Here is a 21,224-nt window from a genome sequence, read left to right as displayed (position 1 = left end):
TGTGTGTGTGTGTGTGTGTGTGTGTGTGTGTGTGTGTGTGTGTGTGTGTGTGTGTGTGTGTGTGTGGCCGAGGGGGAAGAGAGTGGCAGTTGGATGACGTCAGACCCACCAATCTGATTGGCCAGAGGCTGAGGACCAAATCAGATTCACCGCAGCTAGTACCAACCATTCGATTTTATATATTAAGATATAAATATAGGATAAAGTATCTGTTGTCTAAATTTAGCATAGGTTGAACATGTCTTTTTTCAACCTTATCCACTACGGTATGTAAGACATAAAATGGAGCAATTGAGGCGAGTTTAGGTGTCTATGTATACTTCTCTCACCTATCTTTACACTATATATTTCTATCTGGTTGGGTTAATATCATTAACTCACTAGTAAGACAGACCAGGATTTCCTTAACTTTACATCTCATAGAAAATTTCAATGATAATTCTGATTTGGAGGCTGTGAAGGTACACATATATAATCATTAGAGTAATGAATAGATAAATAGTACAGAATATGTATTAAAATTAATTCACTGTGTTAGCTGCCAGGAAGATACTGTATTGCGGGTTTTTGAGGTCCGCCACCTAAATCATTTTTTTATTTTTTATTATTAATTGAATTTTTATTAAGCATTTTTTCATACAAAATAAGAATTAACAAAACATATAACAGATAAAAAAAAGGGGGGGGGGAGGGGAAGGTGGGGGAGGGGAAGCATTTGTAAAAATATAGCATTGTACACAACAATTTAGTTACCACATGTATCACTCTGTTCCGAATATTCTAATTTATATATGGGGATAGACCTGCATGGTGAAACCAGGGGGCCCAAATCTCAGAAAATCGCGAGGTAGAACCGTTCAGATAGGCTGAGAGTTTTTCCATATAAACTATATGCCAGATTTTATTGTTTATTTGGTTTAAGGATGGGGGGGCAGGTTGTTTCCAATTTTTGGCAATTGTACACCGTGTAGCATTTAACATTTGGGCTAGTACGCTAGCTTTTTTTCGGGGAATATTGGCTATTGGCTTGTCTAACAATATATATATACTGGGTCATGTGGGACAGTGATTTCTAGGATCTTGTGTATTAAGGTGAACACTTCCGTCCATGTTTGTTGAATTTTGGGACATGACCAGAATATATGCAGAATATTCCCCACTTCGCCACAACCACGCCAGCATAGTGGGGAGACCCCTGGGAGAAAAGAGTGCAGTCTGGCAGGAGTCATGTACCATCTATATATTAACTTGTAAATATTCTCTTTTATTACAACGCGCAATGAATTTTTTTTTTATCGGGGGTTTGATTGCTCTTGATAGAGGATAGACTTTGATATATTCTGGAGATAATGCACTTTGTGTGGGGCTGGTGTAAACACCAATCCTCAAACAGAGTTAAAGCATGTGGTTGGCTTGATTTATAGGCTGATTGGATATAATGTCTAACCTGGAGAAATCTGAAAAAAATCGGAAGAGGGGATATCATGATTCGTTTGCAGAGAAGCGAATGGGGGGACTTTCCCTTGAACGAGAATATCTTTGACTCTCGTGAGTCTTTTTTGAACCCAGGTATGGGAGAGTGGGTTTTCTGTGTAAAAAGGAAGAGAAGGTCCGAGAATAGGGGTTGCATGAGGGAAGGGGTACCGGTTAATTGAAACTTGGATTTGAGGGAGTCTCAGATATTACAGGCAAAGGATATCACCGGGTTCTTGAAACTCTCGGGTGGTCTAGACTTTGTGTTGAGCCAGAGAAGATTTTTTATTCTGCATGGGAAGCAAATCAAATCCTCTCTCAACCCACCTCCTTTCGGTTGGGTTTGAATGCCAGCTTACAAGTTGCCCTAATTGAACTGCTCTATAGTAGTTTTGTAAATTTGGAAAAGCTAAGCCTCCTTCTGATTTGGACTTATAAAGAATATCTTTGCGAACTCTAGGACGCCTGTTTTGCCAGACAAAACTTCAACATTTTCTTCTGAATATTATTGAAATCTTTCTGACATATTTTAATCGGGAGAGTTTGAAAGAGATAGGAGTCTAGGTAAAATATTCATTTTAATAGTAGTTATTCTCCCAAATATATATATATGGGTTCCAAGTGGCTAAGTCCTTGACTATCTGGTCAAAGAAGGGTTTAAAATTTGCATTGTATAAAATTGAGTAATTTTTTGTTAGTTGAACCCCTAGATATTTAATATGGTTCGCGTTCCATTTGAAGTCAAAATTTAGTTGTAGTAATTTTACTAATTCTTTGGGGAGATTTAAACTGAGGGCCATGGATTTGGAATGATTCATTTTATAACCTGAAAGTGAGCCGAATTCTGATAGAACCTGAAAAAGGTTAGGGAGGGATGTGAGAGGTTTTGAAAGAGTCAATAGTATTTTGTCCGCAAAAAGAGCTATTTTGAATTCTTCCTGACCAACAGAAATACCCGCAATATTGGGGTTCATCCTTATCTGGCATGCTAATGGCTCTACGGCTAAGGCAAACAGCAAAGGTGAGAGCGGACACCCCTGCCTAGTTCCATTTAATATTGGGAAGGGGTCAGACAAAGAGCTGTTTGTGCTCACAGTGGCCGTTGGTGTGGAGTATAGAGTGTTTATACTATTTAAAATTTTGGCTGTGAATCCCATCTGCGAAAGCGTAGCTGACAAACTGCCAATCTAATCGATCGAACGCTTTTTCTGCGTCTATAGAGAGTAATAGAGATGGGCACTTTGTAAGGTTTGCTACGTGTATTAGATTCACTGTCCTCCTTGTGTTGTCAAGGGCTTGTCTGCCCAGGACAAACCCCACCTGGTCCGGATGAACCAATTTAGGGAGGATACTATTTAATCGGTTGGCCAGGATCTTTGCGTATAGTTTTAGGTCTGTATTTAACAGCGAAATAGGTCTGTAGCTAGAACACAACAGAGGATCTTTCCCCTCTTTAGGGATTACCACTATGGTAGCTTGGAGCATATCTCTAGGAGGGGGAAGGCCTAGTTGCATTTCATTCAATACTTTGGTAAGAAATGGGAGGAGAGTTGTGGAATATTTCTTGTAGTAAAGATTAGAAAATCCATCTGGACCAGGGGCCTTCCCAATTTTCAGGGATTTTATTGCTTCCATAATTTCCAGGGGCTCTATAATTTTTTCAAGGTTTGTGATGTCATTTGGGTCTAGCGTGGGGAGTCGGCATTTTGCTAGGTAATTCTGGATCTTTATTGCTCTTTTCTCTTTAGCCGAGTCTCCCACTGGGCCTGGTAGATTGTAAAGGGATATGTAGTAGTCCCTAAATGCATCACTTATAATTTTGGGGTTGTGGGATACTGAGCCATTTTTAGTGTGGATGTTATGAATTTTAGCCTTAGCTTGTTTTTGCTTTAACTTGCGTGCCAGCATTCTATCTGCTTTGTTACTTTTTTCATAGTATTTCTGTTGAGTCCATCTTATAGCTCTTTCTGCGTTTGACACTAACAAAAGTTTTAGTTCGCCCCTCACTGAGATTATTTGCCTGTAATTTTTCCGGGAGGGGTTTGACTTGTGAATAAGTTCTAATTCTGATAGTTTTTGTGTTAGTGTTTCAATTTGTTTTGTTTTTTCTTTTTTTTTCTGAGAAGCCAGGGCAATCAGTTTGCCTCTTATCACTGATTTGTGGGCCTCCCAGAGGGTAAAAGAGGAAACCTCTGGGGTGTTGTTTATTTCAAAGTATTGGGCAAGTTCTTTTTCTATTAGTTGGAAATTTTGTGGGTTCAGTAGTAGGGATTCGTTCAAGGACCACGACCTTGTTTTATTTTTGGGGGTGAGGCCGGCTAATTTGGTTATGAGCGTAGAATGGTCTGACCAAGCAGAGGGGGCAATTACTGCTGAGGAAATATTATCACTAATTTGTTGGTCTATTAGGATATAGTCAATTCGAGAATGTTGTTATGGGGGTGAGAGAAAAAGGAGAAATCCTTTACATTGCTATTAACTAATCTCCAGGAGTCTACCAACAATAGATCTTTGGTCATAGATACAAGTCCCCGAGTAGAGGGAACTATTTTTTGTGGCTGGGGGGGACGGGGGGGACTGAGAGATTTATCTAGATTTGGGTCCATAATTGCATTTAGATCTCCTGCTAATATTAGAAGGCCTTTATGGACAGAGAGAATTACATTTGTTAGTTCCTGGAAAAAGGATTCTTGATTTTTCATTAGGGGCATAAGGGTTGACTATTGTTATATCAGTGGAGTCCAGTGACCCTGTGATAATTAGAATTCTCCCAGCGAGATCACTTTTAATTTTATCTACTTTAATTTTATTGAAGTTTAGGTTTTATGGAAAAGTGTAGCTACGCCATTTTTTTTCGTGGGAGCTGATGAGTGGTAGACTAGGGGGTAGTCATTGCTGAACAGCAGTGACTGATCCTCTTTTTTCAAATGAGTTTCTTGTAGCAAGATTATATCTCCTGACAGTCTTTTGGCTTCCGAGAGGGCAATACGTCTCTTTCGGGGGGTGTTTAAGCCCTTGGTGTTTTGGGATATTATATTAATCGGCATGGTGGTGGTTCAGGGTTCTGTAATACAAATGAACAGAGTGATAACTTACATATAGTTGAAGCGTCGGTACATCCGTCTTTGGAAACGATCTGATATGAGAACATATACAACGAGAGATATACATATTATTCCAAAAAAGTGGTAAATGCTTACAAAACTTGGAGGGGAAGGGTAGAGGGGGAGGGAGGGGTAAACCGAGGACCTCGGCTTCCAAACATTGTTTGGGGGGACCAGCCATAGTAGGACCCGTGGTGCGAGTCTCTCGCACTCGCAGGTTAAGTGAACATGGTGGGGGCGGGCAGTGGCCCAGCGCCGCAGTGCTCCTTTGTCCAGGAGCCGAACTTTCGAAAAGGGAAAACAAAATCACCCAATGAGTACGGGGTGGGTTGTGTGTGTGATCTTACACATCAGGGGAAAAAAAGCAAGAATGGGGGGCATTGAACGTTATACCTGTTTACATCAACATATCCTTTCTCAATTTTAGAAGCATTAAGTAGGGTTGACTGGCAGCTATAGTTTGGCAGGCTCTGCATTCATAGTCTACAGGGGGAGAGGGATAAATAACATGGAAGAAGTTACCTAAAACGTAACCTATAATATTTTAGCCGGTAATAAAGAATTGGTAGCTGAACTTTGGGAGACCAATTCTATTGTAGGCAACATATAGACTTATATTGCAAATACACTTTTATCTAGAAAACAGTTCCAAACAAACATTGTATATCAGTCCCTTTTAAGTGTTCGGGTTAGCTCAAACTGATCATCAAACTTTGAATGTCTCGAACTTGTGGGTAACTTGGGAGAACAGTTTCTCAATGAGCAAGGGAATAGCCTGGATTTTGGGATTTGTACGTTTTAGAAGCTTAAAAACTAAACTCGGCAACTTCTTGATTTACAGGTTGTCGTAGTCATTGTGGCTTGATGGAGTTGGTCGATGTGTTCCAGGTACCGCGACCGTTGGTTAGTTTTTAGGTGGGTTACTGGAGTGGGCCACGTCTCGCTTAGTGCCTTAAGTCCAGACCACGTTTTGGCTTGTATGCCATCTTAAATGGGTATTAAGTAAGTTTCCAGCTGTAGATCTTCAAGTGGGTTGGGTCTTTGCTCGCCTAGAGGTTGGTGTTTTCACCCATGCCTGGCGTCGTGCCTTAGGTGACTGAAGAGACCTTTGAGAGGCCTCCGGATCCTCTGGTTTGAGTAGGCCCAATGATCGTAGTTTTTCCTCACCTTCTTCTGGTGAGAGTAGAATGTACATCGTCTCTTGATAGGTGAACAGTATTTTGCACAGGAAACCCCCGCGATAGCGGATTTTATTGTTCCGCAGTGAGTTGGTGATCTGCGCGAACATTCTCCGCTTATTCAGCGTGATTTGAGCCAAGTCCGGAAAGATGAGGAGTGGAACATTATCCTGCTCTATCTTTGGGGTGGTTCTAGCGGCTCTCAATATTTCTTCTTTAATACGGATGTAGTGTAGGCGTGTGATCACGTGTCGTGGCTTTGCTGGATCTAGGCCTTTCGGTCTAGGAAGCCTATGGGCTCTGTCCAACTGAAGTTTTTCATCCGATGTTTCGGGTAACGGGGACATGAAAAGCAGAGTGAGATATGCGTCCAATTGGGTGTTGTCCACTTCTTCCGGGATACCTCTAATCCGCAGGTTATTGCGTCTGGACCGGTTCTCCGTGTCTTCCAGTTTTTTGAAGATAGTTTTGACTTGGGTTTTTAATTCCTCGATTTCTTGTGCTTGGGTCTCTTGTGCAAGGGCGGTGTTATCCACCCTCTCCTCCAAGTCCACAATGCGGTCTCCTCTAGACGCAATCTCCTCTCTGACACTGCGGCGGAAACTCTGCATCTCGGAGTGGAAAGAGCTTTTTATTTCTTGTACAAACACCCTCATTTCTTTGCGGGTAAGTGGAGCGTCCGTCTGTTCTCCAGAGTCTGGTTCTGAATCTGCGTCTCCGCCTGCGGTGGACGCTTCTTGGTCTTTGGAACTTTGTTTTTTGAAGAAGAGGGATGCCTCGCGTTGGACCGCTGGTTTTTTTTGTTTTGTGGGCGGCATATTTGTTGTTTGTCCGTTAATTTTTGCTGAGAGTAGAGCTGGGTATGTTGGAGTGATGTAAAACAGAAGGATTTCAAATTGAGATGAGCCCCCTCATTCTTAAAATGTCCTGGTCACACACACATTGTTTACATTTCTTTATTTGCTTTTAATTGAGCCTTTATTTCTTGATGATTTGGTCCCTTCCTTCTCATCTGGGCCAAGCCTGCACTGGGCTCAGTGGTCACTTTAAAAGGAGGTAGTGGGGCTCAAGAGTAGGGTTTATTTGAAGGGGAGGGGGAAGGGAATATCTTTATTTGCACTTTCCCCCCCCTCCTTTTTTTTTTCTTTCTCCCAGATCTTAATTGGCAGCCTGTGTCTATTTCCCTTCAACACTGCTGAAGAGAGCAAATAGGGTGGACCAAGATGGCCACCAGTCTCTTCCCAGCAAGGCCTCCTTGACTGGCAGCCTCCTTCCCCTGGGATGTGTCTCCCCTTGCCCCTCGAGGCCCGCGGGTCCCCGTGCCGCAGGGGGAGTCCCCCGCACTGGCCGCACGTCTGTGAGTCCTCAGCACCTCACACACCGCCCGGCGCCATCTTGGGACACCGACTCGGTGCGGGCGCGCTGTCTCTTTCGGGAGAGGGGCGGGTGATCACCGCTCCCCTGTGGAGTGCCTCGGCACTGCCTTGCTGTGCGGGGTTCCCCCTTACCTCCATCCACCCCGAGGGGTACAGGGTTCTGTAATTATCCCAGCCACGTGGTCCCGGCGGCCATCTTGGAACTCCTGGGAGGTGAAGAGGGGGCCCACGTACGGGTGCGCCTCGCCCGTTTTCCCCTATAACCGTGGCCAGCGTCGCTCCAACACCTCTCCCTCTGTGTCCTGGGACTGCAGTTGATTTTATTTGAAAGTTTTCCCCGAGTTTTAGGGGTTCTGGGTCAGTTTTGCAGGGGGTTGCCTGCGAAGCTAATCAATCTGCAGCTGGCTCGCTGAGCCTCCTGGCCACGCCCCCCGTCATTAGTTTTTTTGTATATCCAGCGGCCACAATTTTAAAGCCATGGGTATAGAGTAAACAGAACATTTTGTTAATTAAGTAGTGATCAAGTAAATTCTGCAAAGTATTTTTTATTCATAATTTGCTTTACAGATTGAAAACATTTGAGTTCTGTCTTTTTTGTTTACTTTTGTTAGAGAACTGCCTAAACGAGGAGCAGAAGTGGAGCGCTGATATGTCCAGAAGCTCGTTCACTTCCTGCACCCCTGAAGTGCCAAAAACCAATGATTCCTACCACATCTTGGGCATGTGCAAGGAACCAGTGCCACATGATGATGAATTTACAGGCCTTGTACAACTCACAGCACAGACTGACTCCAAGTATGGGACAAGCAAAAGATACCGGAGAGATTCTAGAAGGAGTTGCAGTGCTCAGCTTTTTGTGTGTAAGTGTGGGGAAAACTTCTCACTTAATAGTTACTTGATTACACACCTTTGTGTCCACACTAGCAAGCAACCCTTTACCTGTAACGACTGTGGAAAACATTTTTCACTGAAGGGGAAACTCCTATCACACCAGAGGATTCACACAGGGGGGAAACCTTACAAATGTTCAGAGTGTGGGAAAAGCTTTTTACAGAAGGGCCATCTCGTCACACACCAGAGGATTCACACAGGGGGGAAACCTTACACATGCTCAGAGTGTGGGAAAAGTTTTTTACAGAAGGGCCATCTCGTCACACACCAGAGGATTCACACAGGGGAGAAACCTTACACATGTACAGATTGTGAGAAACAATTCAGTGATAAGAGCAGCCTCCTCAGACACCAGAGGATTCACACAGGGGAGAAACTGTACACATGTACAGAGTGTGAGAAACAATTCAGTGATGAGAATGGCCTCCTCAGACACCAGATGATTCATACAGGGGAGAAACCTTACACATGTACAGAGTGTGAGAAACAATTCCGTGATAAGAAAAGCCTCCTCACACACCAGATGATTCATACAGGGGTGAAACCTTACACATGTACAGAGTGTGAGAAACAATTCCGTGATGAGAAAAGCCTCCTCACACACCAGATGATTCATACAGGGGTGAAACCTTACACATGTACAGAGTGTGAGAAACAATTCCGTGATGAGAAAAGCCTCCTCACACACCAGATGATTCATACAGGGGTGAAACCTTACACATGTACAGAGTGTACAAAAAGGTTTTCAAAGAAGGACCATCTACTCAGACACCAGAGGATTCACACAGGGGAGAAACCTTACACATGTTCAGAGTGTGGGAAAAGCTTTTTACAGAAGGGCCATCTCGTCACACACCAGAGGATTCACACAGGGGGGAAACCTTACACATGTACAGAGTGTGAGAAACAATTCCGTGATGAGAAAAGTCTCCTCACACACCAGATGATTCATACAGGGGTGAAACCTTACACATGTACAGAGTGTGAGAAACAATTCCGTGATGAGAAAAGCCTCCTCACACACCAGATGATTCATACAGGGGTGAAACCTTACACATGTACAGAGTGTACAAAAAGGTTTTCAAAGAAGGACCATCTACTCAGACACCAGAGGATTCACACAGGGGAGAAACCTTACACATGTTCAGAGTGTGGGAAAAGCTTTTCACAGAAGGACAGTCTCGTCACACACCAGAGGATTCACTCAGGGGAGAAACCTTACACGTGTACAGAGTGTGAAAAACAATTCAGTGTTGAGAGCAACCTCCTCAGACACCAGATTATTCATACAGGGAAGAAACCTTACACATGTACAGAGTGTGATAAAGAATTCAGTGATAAGAGCAGCCTCTCCATGCACCAGAGGATTCATACAGGAGAAAAACCTTTCAGATGTACGGAGTGCGGGGAAACCTTTTCACGGAAGGACTATCTCCTCAAACACCAGATGATTGAACACGTGAATAATGTCTCCTCTGTGTGAGTGTGAGAAGCAATTCATTGGTAAGAATGCCCTCTCCCATATTTGTTACATATGCCTTCTCACGAGGTCCCAAGGGCCATAAAAGACAACCCATTACTATTCAGCACATAAAAAGCATGGTATAGAGCCAGGAAAACACTATCTTTACAAAGGAACAAGTCGCTATTTCTACCGTTCACTAAGAACTTGCGGTTTCAGGAAGGGAAGGCGAATTACCCTTTTGAGGCCTGGGAAAAGAAGGGAATCCTTGGAATAGGGCAGCTCCTGCATAAACTAAAACACAATTTACTCATTCCAGGAACTGAAAGATAAATACGCACTACCTAACACACAATTCTTTGCATACCTACAGGCCAGGCATTATGCATTGACATCACTAAACAACTTACCAACAGCAGATAGAGACAATCAACTTGACGCTCTCTTCCAAAGGGCAAAATATGGGAAAATCTCAATATCACATTTTTATCAGTGTCTGAAGAAAACATTACGTTTTGATGGCAACACACTGGGAATGGGACCTTGGTTAACAGACTGTCCAAATCTAAATATGGAGACTATCATGAGACAGTTTGGGAAATCGTTGAAAATCACCCCATCCACAAACTACCAAGAAATGCACTACAACATTTTACATAGAACATATACTACACCCAAATTCAGATACAAAGCAAAATTATCTCTGGACAGTAAATGTACAAAGTGTGCAGCTCCACAGGCAGATCTTATGCACTGCCTTTGGAGCTGCCCAGTGGTCCAAGAGTTCTGGTCACGAATAGACGAGTACTGCAAAGATTCCCTGAATACAATAATCCATATAGATCCCGAATATGCGATTTTTAATATCATAAACCTAAACGCTGAAGTGGCAGCAGGGGAACAAACTGATAACAGCAAACTGAAACAAATTATAGCTATGGCTGCAAGGAAAACAATCTTGCAACAATGGATACATAACACTCCCCCATCTCTGCAGCTGTGGAGGGAAAAAATGTTTAGTATATTCAAATTAGACTGGGTAGAAGCCACGACGGACAAAGAAAAAAAAGTGGAACGATTCTTCCAAATCTGGGAAAGCTTCATTGCCGCACAGTCAGACGAGACAAAGACAAAAATCAAAGAAAACTTTAAACACACAACATGGTACGCTACACGCACACTAACCAGGAATCCCCCAATAAGATTCTGAACACTACACCATCAATAAAAAAAAAAAAAACAGATCGGGGAGGGGGGGGGGGGGGGTTAGAAAAGTACCCAATAGGACTATGGACGATACCATAAGACTAGTGAAAAAAATACCTCTGGATATCAGTGTATGGGTCGAACAGGAGTGGCGAAAAGTGTACAAACATACTGAAGGAGGGAAGAGCCCTTATATAAAATTACTTGGTTAGTCTGTCAGAGGTTCAAAACAGACGGAGCAAAAGCTGGGGAATACTATCAAGAGGGAATAAGTTGAAGGTAAAATGATATAACGGATTGACATAGTACAAGTAAATGTTTACAAGTTGAGTTGAAGGTTCAAGTGTTACTATAGTAAAAATAAAAAGGAAATAATGCAAAACAAATATTGTATGGAACATAAAGAGATACCTGTATAAGAATCTGCCACATTATGCATGTTAAAAATATACTGTACGTACAAGTCTGCAGAATTTCCAATAAAAATATTTATAAAAAAAAGAAGAAGAATGCCCTCTCCAGACACCACATGATTCACACAGCGGTGAAACCTCTCAGATGTACAGTGTGCGTGAAAATTAGTTTATTAGCAAAGGGTTTTTTTTTTTTTATGTATTTTATTTTGTGGTTCTTTTTCATTTTTAGGTTGCCCATCGGTATGGAATTCTGGACTAAAAGGGTCTTTTTGTTGATAGAGGGGGCTAGAGTATGTATGTATGTCCAGATGACTAATGGTTCTGCTCTCATTTAAAAAAAACGGTCACTAGACAGTTTTACAATCAACAACAGGGTTGGTCATTCTTCCAGAGTGTGTGATAGACTGTACAGGCATACCCCGGTTTAAGTACACTTGCGAGTAAGTACATCTCGCTCAATAGGCAAACGGCAGCTCACACATGCGCCAGTCAGCACGTCCTGAACAGCAATACCGGCTCCCTACCTGTACCGAAGGTGTGCGCAAGCGGGGAGACTATAGAGCCTGTTACAAATGCCTTATTTCCATCAGTTATGCACGTATATGACGTTTGCAGTACAGTACATGCATCGATAAGTGGGGAAAAGGTAGTGCTTCACTTTAAGTACATTTTCGCTTTACATACATGCTCCGGTCCCATTGCGTACGCTAATGTGGGGTATGTCCGTATTCTGTTGTGGTCTGTTTTTACAAGATAAAAACAGATATAGAATTGTTGAGAAAAAGACAAGTCAGCCTTTTAATATAGAATTGCTAAGGAATGACAAGTCAGTTTTTGTAATCTGCTTGTTAATGTAACAAGTGATGTATATCAAACTGTATAAAAACTGAACAAAGAGTGCCTTTCTTCAGAATCAGCCTAAAGTCTTGCATGACACATTGATTCTCCCTGCATATGTTTGTATTATAAGTATCAATAAACTTACTCTTTCAAAGAACCTGGACTCCAGTTATCGATAATCAGCCTGCATCTGAGGTTCCATAACAGCATTCATTGCCATTTTGGAAATCCATGCCCGAATTGTAGGTATGGTTTACCATTGTAACAATGAGTGGAGGGGGTGTGGGTAGTTGACATGGGGAGGGTGGTTAGTCCTCTCGGGTGCGTAGCAGGAGGGGGGGTTGACCCCTTAATTAACACAGCGGTTAATAAGCACTAAGGTAATTAAGGGGTTACAGGTCAGTAATTTTATTTTACTGTCGGTGGCCATTAAAGATGAGCAGGACGAGGATGGCCTTCATCCTTGAACCAACAATAAATTGAGTAAGAATAACCCCATACAAAAATCCCTCTTACTTGCACTCAAACTACATATGTAGATATGATGATCTTAGTAACCCATCAGATTCTAATATCTTGTATAAGAGAACTAATGTTGTGATATAAATATCCTCTTATGTACAACTAATGTTCAAGAAAAAAATAATAAAGTTTTATTAAACATATGACGTCAGCAACTCGTAAATATTATTTACCGTGCTTTAAAAATTCCCCAAATGAGAGGCCGCATGTGTTAGTAAACTCTTATAAATATCCTTGTAATTATGGATATATAATCTGTCCACAATACAACACTAGTATATGAAATATCCTTATCAATTGTAAGTAAATACTAAGGTATATTTTAAACTCCTATTTGGACATAGAAAATCTCACATTCTTTGACACCTCATGGATGTATACGGTCCGTGGAGATACAATAGTTAATCCTTTAAACTGATATTCCACTTCTAGTGTATACAAAAGAGACGTGTCTATAGCAACATACCTCTCAGAATAGCATGCACTATAGTGCTACAGACTGGTATTATTAATCTATTGCTTTATCTTAATATAAGCAGATGACTGGCAACCAGTCTCTTGGTCACACCTGCCACCAAGGTAGTTATTGCCAAAAGAGAGCACAGATATACTTATCCTCATATGTTAGCAACAAGTATGTGCATTAAAACTACCACAGGTCAAATACACATCAATAGAATAGTCTGCATAGAATAGCATAGATACACAGTATCATACAGTGTCATTACACATAAATGACACACTTTGTAAAGTAAGCCGATACATTGGTAGCTAAGTCAGACACTACTTAGAAAAAGAGGAACTAAGTTGCATCTACCCAGCTCTCTGATTGTTATTGGCAAATATCTGTGTGGCAAAATAGGACAGCTGTTAGTTTGATCCAGACCAAGTTGATGCAGTAAGAATCTCGTGTACTGTATATTATCAGTATGTTTAGTCAATGCGTGCAGTGTTCAAAAACTACCTACGTATAGTAAGACAGCCTTATATCCAGCAACACACATTGCCACAGTCCGAGTTTTATCCGTCAGGTAAGTGTTAATCCTTAACATACATCAACCTGTGCATCTGTTAGTTATAATGGGGCGGTTCACAACTGTAATCCAAGCAGTTAATAATTGCAATGCCTTGCCTCCCAATAATACATTTAAACCATGTCCTGATGTCAATGCATATTAAAAATACCAAGACTGCACATTGCAGCCCTTCTGAATGAAGCAATACAACCTTTCTGTGTAAGTGCGGGACAGAAACACTTCAGCAGCCGCTCATCTTTGGCGCCACCGTCATGGCGTCCGTTAAAATCCCTACGTACGTTTCGTGTACTATCGTACACTTCGTCAGGGGAGGAGGAGTGTAATACGTAGTGGCGTCAGTTCCTTTTTATCGTGAACAGATAGCGCATACTACCAATCACCTTAAAGGCTGTGAGGTAGATGCTCATTGGGCTGCGTGTTTAGCCAATCCCAGTGAGTCATTTCTTTGTGGAAGTATTATTTGACTCCTAAGGATATATGCTTGCTCCGATAGTAGCTGACGACAGATCAGAGCAATCCAGACAGAGCATCAAGATTGTAATAAGTATACCTTAACCAAGCAGAATTGAATATGCTGTAGGAAGCATCTATATGATGGATGAATGATGTGATGTATATTTAATACAAGTAGGACCAGGAAAACTTTTTACATATTTGCCTTTTAATGAATTCTAAGTGCTAAGGGTTTGAGACACATATAAAAACAATAAAATACATATGTATACAAAACCATACATGTGTGAAAATTGTGTAGGAATGTGTCACTTATCAATGGACCGCCTAAAGAGTCAATAGGGGGTAGTAACTTTTATTTACTATATGCTGGCTGGGTAATGTTTTCATTTTTTAATAGCCCAATGCGCTATTATCCAGATCTGGATAATAGGGATTTTGCCCATTACTGTACTGTAGGTGTTATGGGGGTGGATTGTTAGGGTGGGTTTTGGAATAAGTTGAAACACAAACAATGGAGTAATGATTCAGCAGACTGTAGGTATGTTATTTATAAATTACTAGCTGATATACCTGGCGTTGCCCGGGATTGCAGGGGCGGGGCGCGTGAAGGGCAGGGAGGGCGGGGCGCGTGAAGGGCAGGGAGGGCGGGGCGCGTGAAGGGCAGGGAGGGCGGGGCGCGTGAAGGGCAGGGAGGGCGGGGCGCGTGAAGGGCAGGGAGGGGGGGTGGGGGTGAAAGGCAGGGAGGGGGGTGGGGGTGAAAGGTACAGAGGGGGGTTGGGGGTGGGGGTGAAAGGCAGGGAGGGGGGGTGAAAGGCAGGGAGGGGGGGTGAAAGGCAGGGAGGGGGGGTGGGGGTGAAAGGCAGGGAGGGGGTGGCGGTGAAAGGCAGGGAGGGGGTGGGGGTGAAAGGCAGGGTGGGGGTGAAAGGCAGGGAGGGGGGGTGAAAGGCAGGGAGGGGGGGTGAAAGGCAGGGAGGGGGGGGGTGAAAGAGGAAGTGTGGGTGGGGTAGTGAAAGAGGAAGGGTGGGTGGGGGATTGAAAGAGGAAGGGTGGGTGGGGGGGTGAAAGAGGAAGTGTGGGTGGGTGGGGGGGGGGTGAAAGTGGAAGGGTGGGTGGGGGGTGAAAGAGGAAGGGTGGGTGGGGGGGTGAAAGAGGAAGGGTGGGTGGGGGGGTGAAAGAGGAAGGGTGGGTGGGGGGGTGAAAGAGGAAGGGGGGGTGAAAGAGGAAGGGTGGGTGGGGGGTGAAAGAGGAAGGGTGGGTGGGGGGGTGAAAGAGGAAGGGTGGGTGAAAGAGGAAGTGTGGGTGGGGGGGGTGAAAGAGGAAGTGTGGGTGGGGGGGGTGAAAGAGGAAGGGTGGGTGGGGGGGGTGAAAGAGGAAGGGTGGGTGGGGGGGGTGAAAGAGGAAGGGTGGGTGGGGGGGGGGTGAAAGAGGAAGGGTGGGTGGGGCTTGGGTGAAAGGAAGGGTGGGTGGGGGGGGTGAAAGAGGAAGGGTGGGTGGGGGGGGGTGAAAGAGGAAGGGTGGGTGGGGGGGGTGAAAGAGGAAGGGTGGGTGGGGGGGGTGAAAGAGGAAGGGTGGGTGGGGGGTGAAAGGAAAGGTGGGTGGGGGGGGTGAAAGGAAGGGTGGGTGGGGGGGGTGAAAGAGGAAGGGTGGGTGGGGGGGTGAAAGAGGAAGGGTGGGTGGGGGGGTGAAAGAGGAAGGGTGGGTGGGGGGGTGAAAGAGGAAGGGTGGGTGGGGGGGGGTGAAAGAGGAAGGGTGGGTGGGGGGTGAAAGAGGAAGGGTGGGGGGGTGAAAGAGGAAGGGTGGGTGGGGGGGTGAAAGAGGAAGGGTGGGTGGGGGGGTGAAAGAGGAAGGGTGGGTGGGGGGGTGAAAGAGGAAGGGTGGGTGGGGGGTGAAAGAGGAAAGGTGGGTGGGGGGGTGAAAGAGGAAGGGGGGGTGAAAGAGGAAGGGTGGGTGGGGGGGTGAAAGAGGAAGGGTGGGTGGGGGGGTGAAAGAGGAAGGGTGGGGGGGGGTGAAAGAGGAAGGGTGGGTGAAAGAGGAAGGGTGGGTGAAAGAGGAAGGGTGGGTGAAAGAGGAAGTGTGAGTGGGGGGGGGGTGAAAGAGGAAGAGTGAGTGGGGGGGTGAAAGAGGAAGGGTGGGTGGGGGGGGTGAAAGAGGAAGGGTGGGTGGGGGGGGTGAAAGAGAAAGGGTGGGTGGGGGGGGGGTGAAAGAGGAAGGGTGGGTGGGGGGGTGAAAGAGGAAGGGTGGGTGTGGGGGGTTGAAAGAGGAAGGGTGGGTGGGGGGGGTGAAAGAGGAAGGGTGGGGGGTGAAAGAGGAAGGGTGGGTGAAAGAGGAAGGGTGGGTGAAAGAGGAAGGGTGGGTGAAAGAGGAAGTGTGAGTGGGGGGGGGGGTGAAAGAGGAAGAGTGAGTGGGGGGGTGAAAGAGGAAGGGTGGGTGGGGGGGGTGAAAGAGGAAGGGTGGGTGGGGGGGGTGAAAGAGAAAGGGTGGGTGGGGGGGGGGTGAAAGAGAAAGGGTGGGTGGGGGGGGTGAAAGAGGAAGGGTGGGTGGGGGGGGTGAAAGAGGAAGGGTGGGTGGGGGGGGGGTGAAAGAGGAAGGGTGGGGGGGGGGGGGTGAAAGAGGAAGGGTGGGTGGGGGGGGGTGAAAGAGGAAGGGTGGGTGGGGCTTGGGTGAAAGGAAGGGTGGGTGGGGGGGGTGAAAGAGGAAGGGTGGGTGGGGGGGGGTGAAAGAGGAAGGGTGGGTGGGGGGGGGGTGAAAGAGGAAGGGTGGGTGGGGGGGGTGAAAGAGGAAGGGTGGGTGGGGGGGGGTGAAAGAGGAAGGGTGGGTGGGGGGTGAAAGAGGAAGGGTGGGTGGGGGGGTGAAAGAGGAAGGGTGGGTGAAAGAGGAAGGGTGGGTGAAAGAGGAAGGGTGGGTGAAAGAGGAAGTGTGAGTGGGGGGGGGGGTGAAGAGGAAGGGTGAGTGGGGGGGTGAAAGAGGAAGGGTGGGTGTGGGGGGTTGAAAGAGGAAGGGTGGGTGGGGGGGTGAAAGAGGAAGGGTGGGGGGGTGAAAGAGGAAGGGTGGGTGAAAGAGGAAGGGTGGGTGAAAGAGGAAGGGTGGGTGAAGAGGAAGTGTGAGTGGGGGGGGGGGGTGAAAGAGGAAGAGTGAGTGGGGGGGTGAAAGAGGAAGGGTGGGTGGGGGGGGTGAAAGAGGAAGGGTGGGTGGTGAAAGAGGAAGGGTTGGAGGGGTGGGTGAAAGAGGAAGGGTGGGGGGGTGAAAGAGGAAGGGTGGGTGGGGGGGGTGAAACAGGAAGGGTGGGTGGGGGGGTGAAAGAGGAAGGTTGGGGGGGGTGAAAGAGGAAGGGTGGGGGGGTGAAAGAGGAAGGATGGGTGGGGGGGGTGAAAAAGGAATTGAAAGAGGAAGGGTGGGGGGGGGGGGTGAAAGAGGAAGGGTGGGTGGGGGGGTGAAAGAGGAAGGGTGGGTGGGGGGGTGAAAGAGGAAGGGTGGGTGGGGGGGGGTGAAAGAGGAAGGGTGGGTGGGGGGGTGAAAGAGGAAGGGTGGGTGGGGGGGTGAAAGAGGAAGGGTGGGTGGGTGGGTGAAAGAGGAAGGGTGGGTGGGGGGGGTTGAAAGAGGAAGGGTGGGTGGGGGGGTGAAAGAGGAAGGGTGGGGGGGTGAAAGAGGAAGGGTGGGTGAAAGAGGAAGGGTGGGTGAAAGAGGAAGTGTGAGTGGGGGGGGGTGAAAGAGGAAGAGTGAGTGGGGGGGTGAAAGAGGAAGGGTGGGTGGGGGGGGGTGAAAGAGGAAGGGTGGGTGGTGAAAGAGGAAGGGTTGGAGGGGTGGGTGAAAGAGGAAGGGTGGGGGGGGTGAAAGAGGAAGGGTGGGTGGGGGGGGTGAAACAGGAAGGGTGGGTGGGGGGGGTGAAAGAGGAAGGTTGGGGGGGGTGAAAGAGGAAGGGTGGGGGGGTGAAAGAGGAAGGATGGGTGGGGGGGGTGAAAAAGGAATTGAAAGAGGAAGGGTGGGGGGGGGGGTGAAAGAGGAAGGGTGGGTGGGGGGGTGAAAGAGGAAGGGTGGGTGGGGGGGTGAAAGAGGAAGGGTGGGTGGGGGGGGTGAAAGAGGAAGGGTGGGTGGGGGGGTGAAAGAGGAAGGGTGGGTGGGGGGTGAAAGAGGAAGGGTGGGTGGGTGGGTGAAAGAGGAAGGGTGGGTGGGGGGTGAAACAGGAAGGGTGGGGGGTGAAAGAGGAAGGGTGGGTGGGGGGTGAAAGAGGAAGGGTGGGGGGGGTGAAAGAGGAAGGGTGGGGGGGATGAAAGAGGAAGGGTGGGTGGGGGGGTGAAAGAGGAAGTGTGGGTGGGGGGGGTGAAAGAGGAAGGGTGGGTGGGGGGGTGAAAGAGGAAGGGTGGGGGGTGAAAGAGGAAGGGTGGGGGGGTGAAAGAGGAAGGGTGGGGGGGTGAAAGAGGAAGGGTGGGGGGGTGAAAGAGGAAGGGTGGGTGGGGGGGGGGTGAAAGAGGAAGGGTGGGTGGGGGATTGAAGAGGAAGGGTGGGTGGGGTAGTGAAAGAGGAAGGGTGGGGGATTGAAAGAGGAAGGGTGGGTGGGGGGGTGAAAGAGGAAGGGTGGGTGGGGGGGTGAAGAGGAAGGGTGGGTGGGGGGGTGAAAGAGGAAGGGTGGGTGAAAGAGGAAGGGTGGGTGAAAGAGGAAGTGTGGGTGGGGGGGGGGTGAAAGAGGAAGTGTGGGTGGGGGTGAAAGAGGAAGGGTGGGGGGGTGAAAGAGGAAGGGTGGGGGGGTGAAAGAGGAAGGGTGGGGGGGTGAAAGAGGAAGTGTGGGTGGGGGATTGAAAGAGGAAGGGTGGGTGGGGTAGTGAAAGAGGAAGGGTGGGGGATTGAAAGAGGAAGGGTGGGTGGGGGGGTGAAAGAGGAAGGGTGGGTGGGGGGGTGAAAGAGGAAGGGTGGGTGGGGGGGTGAAAGAGGAAGGGTGGGTGAAAGAGGAAGGGTGGGTGAAAGAGGAAGTGTGGGTGGGGGGGGGGTGAAAGAGGAAGTGTGGGTGGGGGGGTGGGTGAAAGAGGAAGGGTGGGGGGTGAAAGAGGAAGGTGGGTGGGGGGGTGAAGAGGAGGGTGGGTGGGTTGGGGGGGTGAAAGAGGAAGGTGGGTGGGGGGTGAAGAGGAAGGTGGGGGGTGGGTGAAAGAGGAAGGGTGGGTGGGGGGGGTGAAGAGGAAGGGTGGGTGGGGGGGGTGAAGAGGAAGGGTGGGTGGGTGGGTGAAAGAGGAAGGGTGGGTGGGGGGGGGTGAAGAGGAAGGGTGGGTGGGGGGGGTGAAGAGGAAGGGTGGGTGGGGGGGGGTGAAAGAGGAAGGGTGGGTGGGGGGGGGTGAAGAGGAAGGGTATGTGGGGGGGGTGAAAGAGGAGGGTGGGTGGGGGGTGAAAGAGGAAGGGTGGGTGGGGGGGTGAAGAGGAAGGGTGGGTGGGGGGGGTGAAGAGGAAGGGTGGGTGGGGGGGGTGAAGAGGAAGGGTGGGTGGGAGGGTGAAAGAGGAAGGGTGGGTGGGGGGGTGAAAGAGGAAGGTGGGTGGGTGGGGGGGTGAAAGAGGAAGGGTGGGTGGGGGGGTGAAAGAGGAGGGTGGGTGGGGGGGTGAAGAGGAAGGGTGGGTGGGGGGGTGGGTGGTGAAGAGGAAGGGTGGGTGGGGGGGTGAAGAGGAAGGGTGGGTGGGGGGGTGAAAGAGGAAGGGTGGGTGGGGGGGGTGAAAGAGGAAGGGTGGGTAGGGGGGGTGAAAGAGGAAGGGTGGGTAGGGGGGGTGAAAGAGGAAGGGTGGGTGGGGGGGTGAAAGAGGAAGGGTGGGGGGGTGAAAGAGGAAGGGTGGGGGGGATGAAAGAGAAGGGTGGGGGTGAAAGAGGAAGGGTGGGGGGGGTGAAAGAGGAAGGGTGGGTGGGGGGGGGGTGAAAGAGGAAGGGTGGGTGGGGGGGGTGAAGAGGAAGGGTGGGTGGGGGGGGTGAAGAGAAGGGTGGGTGGGGGGGGGGTGAAGAGGAAGGGTGGGTGGGGGGGGGGTGAAAGAGGAAGGGTGGGTGGGGGGGGGGTGAAGAGGAAGGGTTGGGTGGGGGGGGGGTGAAAGAGGAAGGGTGGGTGGGGGGGGGGGTGAAGAGGAAGGGTGGGTGGGGGGGGGGTGAAAGAGGAAGGGTGGGTGGGGCTTGGGTGAAAGGAAGGGTGGGTGGGGGGGGTGAACAGGAAGGGTGGGTGGGGGGGGTGAAAGAGGAAGGTTGGGGGGGGGTGAAAGAGGAAGGGTGGGGGGGTGAAAGAGGAAGGTGGGTGGGGGGGGTGAAAAGGAATTGAAAGAGGAAGGGTGGGGGGGGGGGGTGAAAGAGGAAGGGTGGGTGGGGGGGTGAAGAGGAGGGTGGGTGGGGGGGTGAAAGAGGAAGGGTGGGTGGGGGGGGTGAAAGAGGAAGGGTGGGTGGGGGGGTGAAAGAGGAAGGGTGGGTGGGGGGGTGAAAGAGGAAGGGTGGGTGGGTGGGTGAAAGAGGAAGGGTGGGTGGGGGGGGTTGAAAGAGGAAGGGTGGGTGGGGGGGTGAAAGAGGAAGGGTGGGGGGGTGAAAGAGGAAGGGTGGGTGAAAGAGGAAGGGTGGGTGAAAGAGGAAGGGTGGGTGAAGAGGAAGTGTGAGTGTGGGGGGGGGGTGAAGAGGAAGAGTGAGTGGGGGGGGTGAAAGAGGAAGGGTGGGTGGGGGGGGTGAAAGAGGAAGGGTGGGTGGTGAAAGAGGAAGGGTCTGGAGGGGTGGGTGAAAGAGGAAGGGTGGGGGGGTGAAAGAGGAAGGGTGGGTGGGGGGGGTGAAACAGGAAGGGTGGGTGGGGGGGGTGAAAGAGGAAGGTTGGGGGGGGTGAAAGAGGAAGGGTGGGGGGGGTGAAAGAGGAAGGATGAGTGGGGGGGGTGAAAAAGGAATTGAAGAGGAAGGGTGGGGGGGGGGTGAAAGAGGAAGGGTGGGTGGGGGGGGTGAAGAGGAAGGGTGGGTGGGGGGGGTGAAAGAGGAAGGGTGGGTGGGGGGGGGTGAAAGAGGAAGGGTGGGTGGGGGGTGAAAGAGGAAGGGTGGGTGGGGGGGTGAAAGAGGAAGGGTGGGTGGGTGGGTGAAAGAGGATGGGTGGGTGGGGGGTGAAACAGGAAGGGTGGGGGGGTGAAAGAGGAAGGGTGGGTGGGGGGTGTGAAAGAGGAAGGGGTGGGGGGGTGAAAGAGGAAGGGTGGGGGGGATGAAAGAGGAAGGGTGGGTGGGGGGGGTGAAAGAGGAAGTGTGGGTGGGGGGGGTGAAAGAGGAAGGGTGGGTGGGGGGGTGAA

The 21,224-nt window shown here is 48.9% G+C and overlaps 1 protein-coding gene across 1 annotated transcript in view; it reads left to right on the top strand.

Annotated features, from left to right (window-relative positions):
• Positions 1-10,730, top strand: part of LOC142477477 (uncharacterized) — a 31,479-nt gene extending 20,749 nt beyond the window's left edge. Inside the window, exon 2 of the mRNA XM_075582298.1 lies at positions 7,743-10,730. Within this exon, the coding sequence (XP_075438413.1) occupies positions 7,743-9,505 (1,763 nt within the window). The 3' untranslated portion in view covers positions 9,506-10,730. The remainder of the gene's footprint in view (positions 1-7,742) is intronic.
• The last annotated feature ends 10,494 nt before the right edge of the window (positions 10,731-21,224 follow it).

This window comes from Ascaphus truei, unplaced genomic scaffold (genome assembly GCF_040206685.1).
Source record: "Ascaphus truei isolate aAscTru1 unplaced genomic scaffold, aAscTru1.hap1 HAP1_SCAFFOLD_2139, whole genome shotgun sequence".
Taxonomy (NCBI): Eukaryota; Metazoa; Chordata; class Amphibia; order Anura; family Ascaphidae; genus Ascaphus; species Ascaphus truei.
The sequence above is the reverse complement of the archived record's forward strand: the minus strand, read 5'-3'. Positions and strand labels throughout refer to the sequence as shown.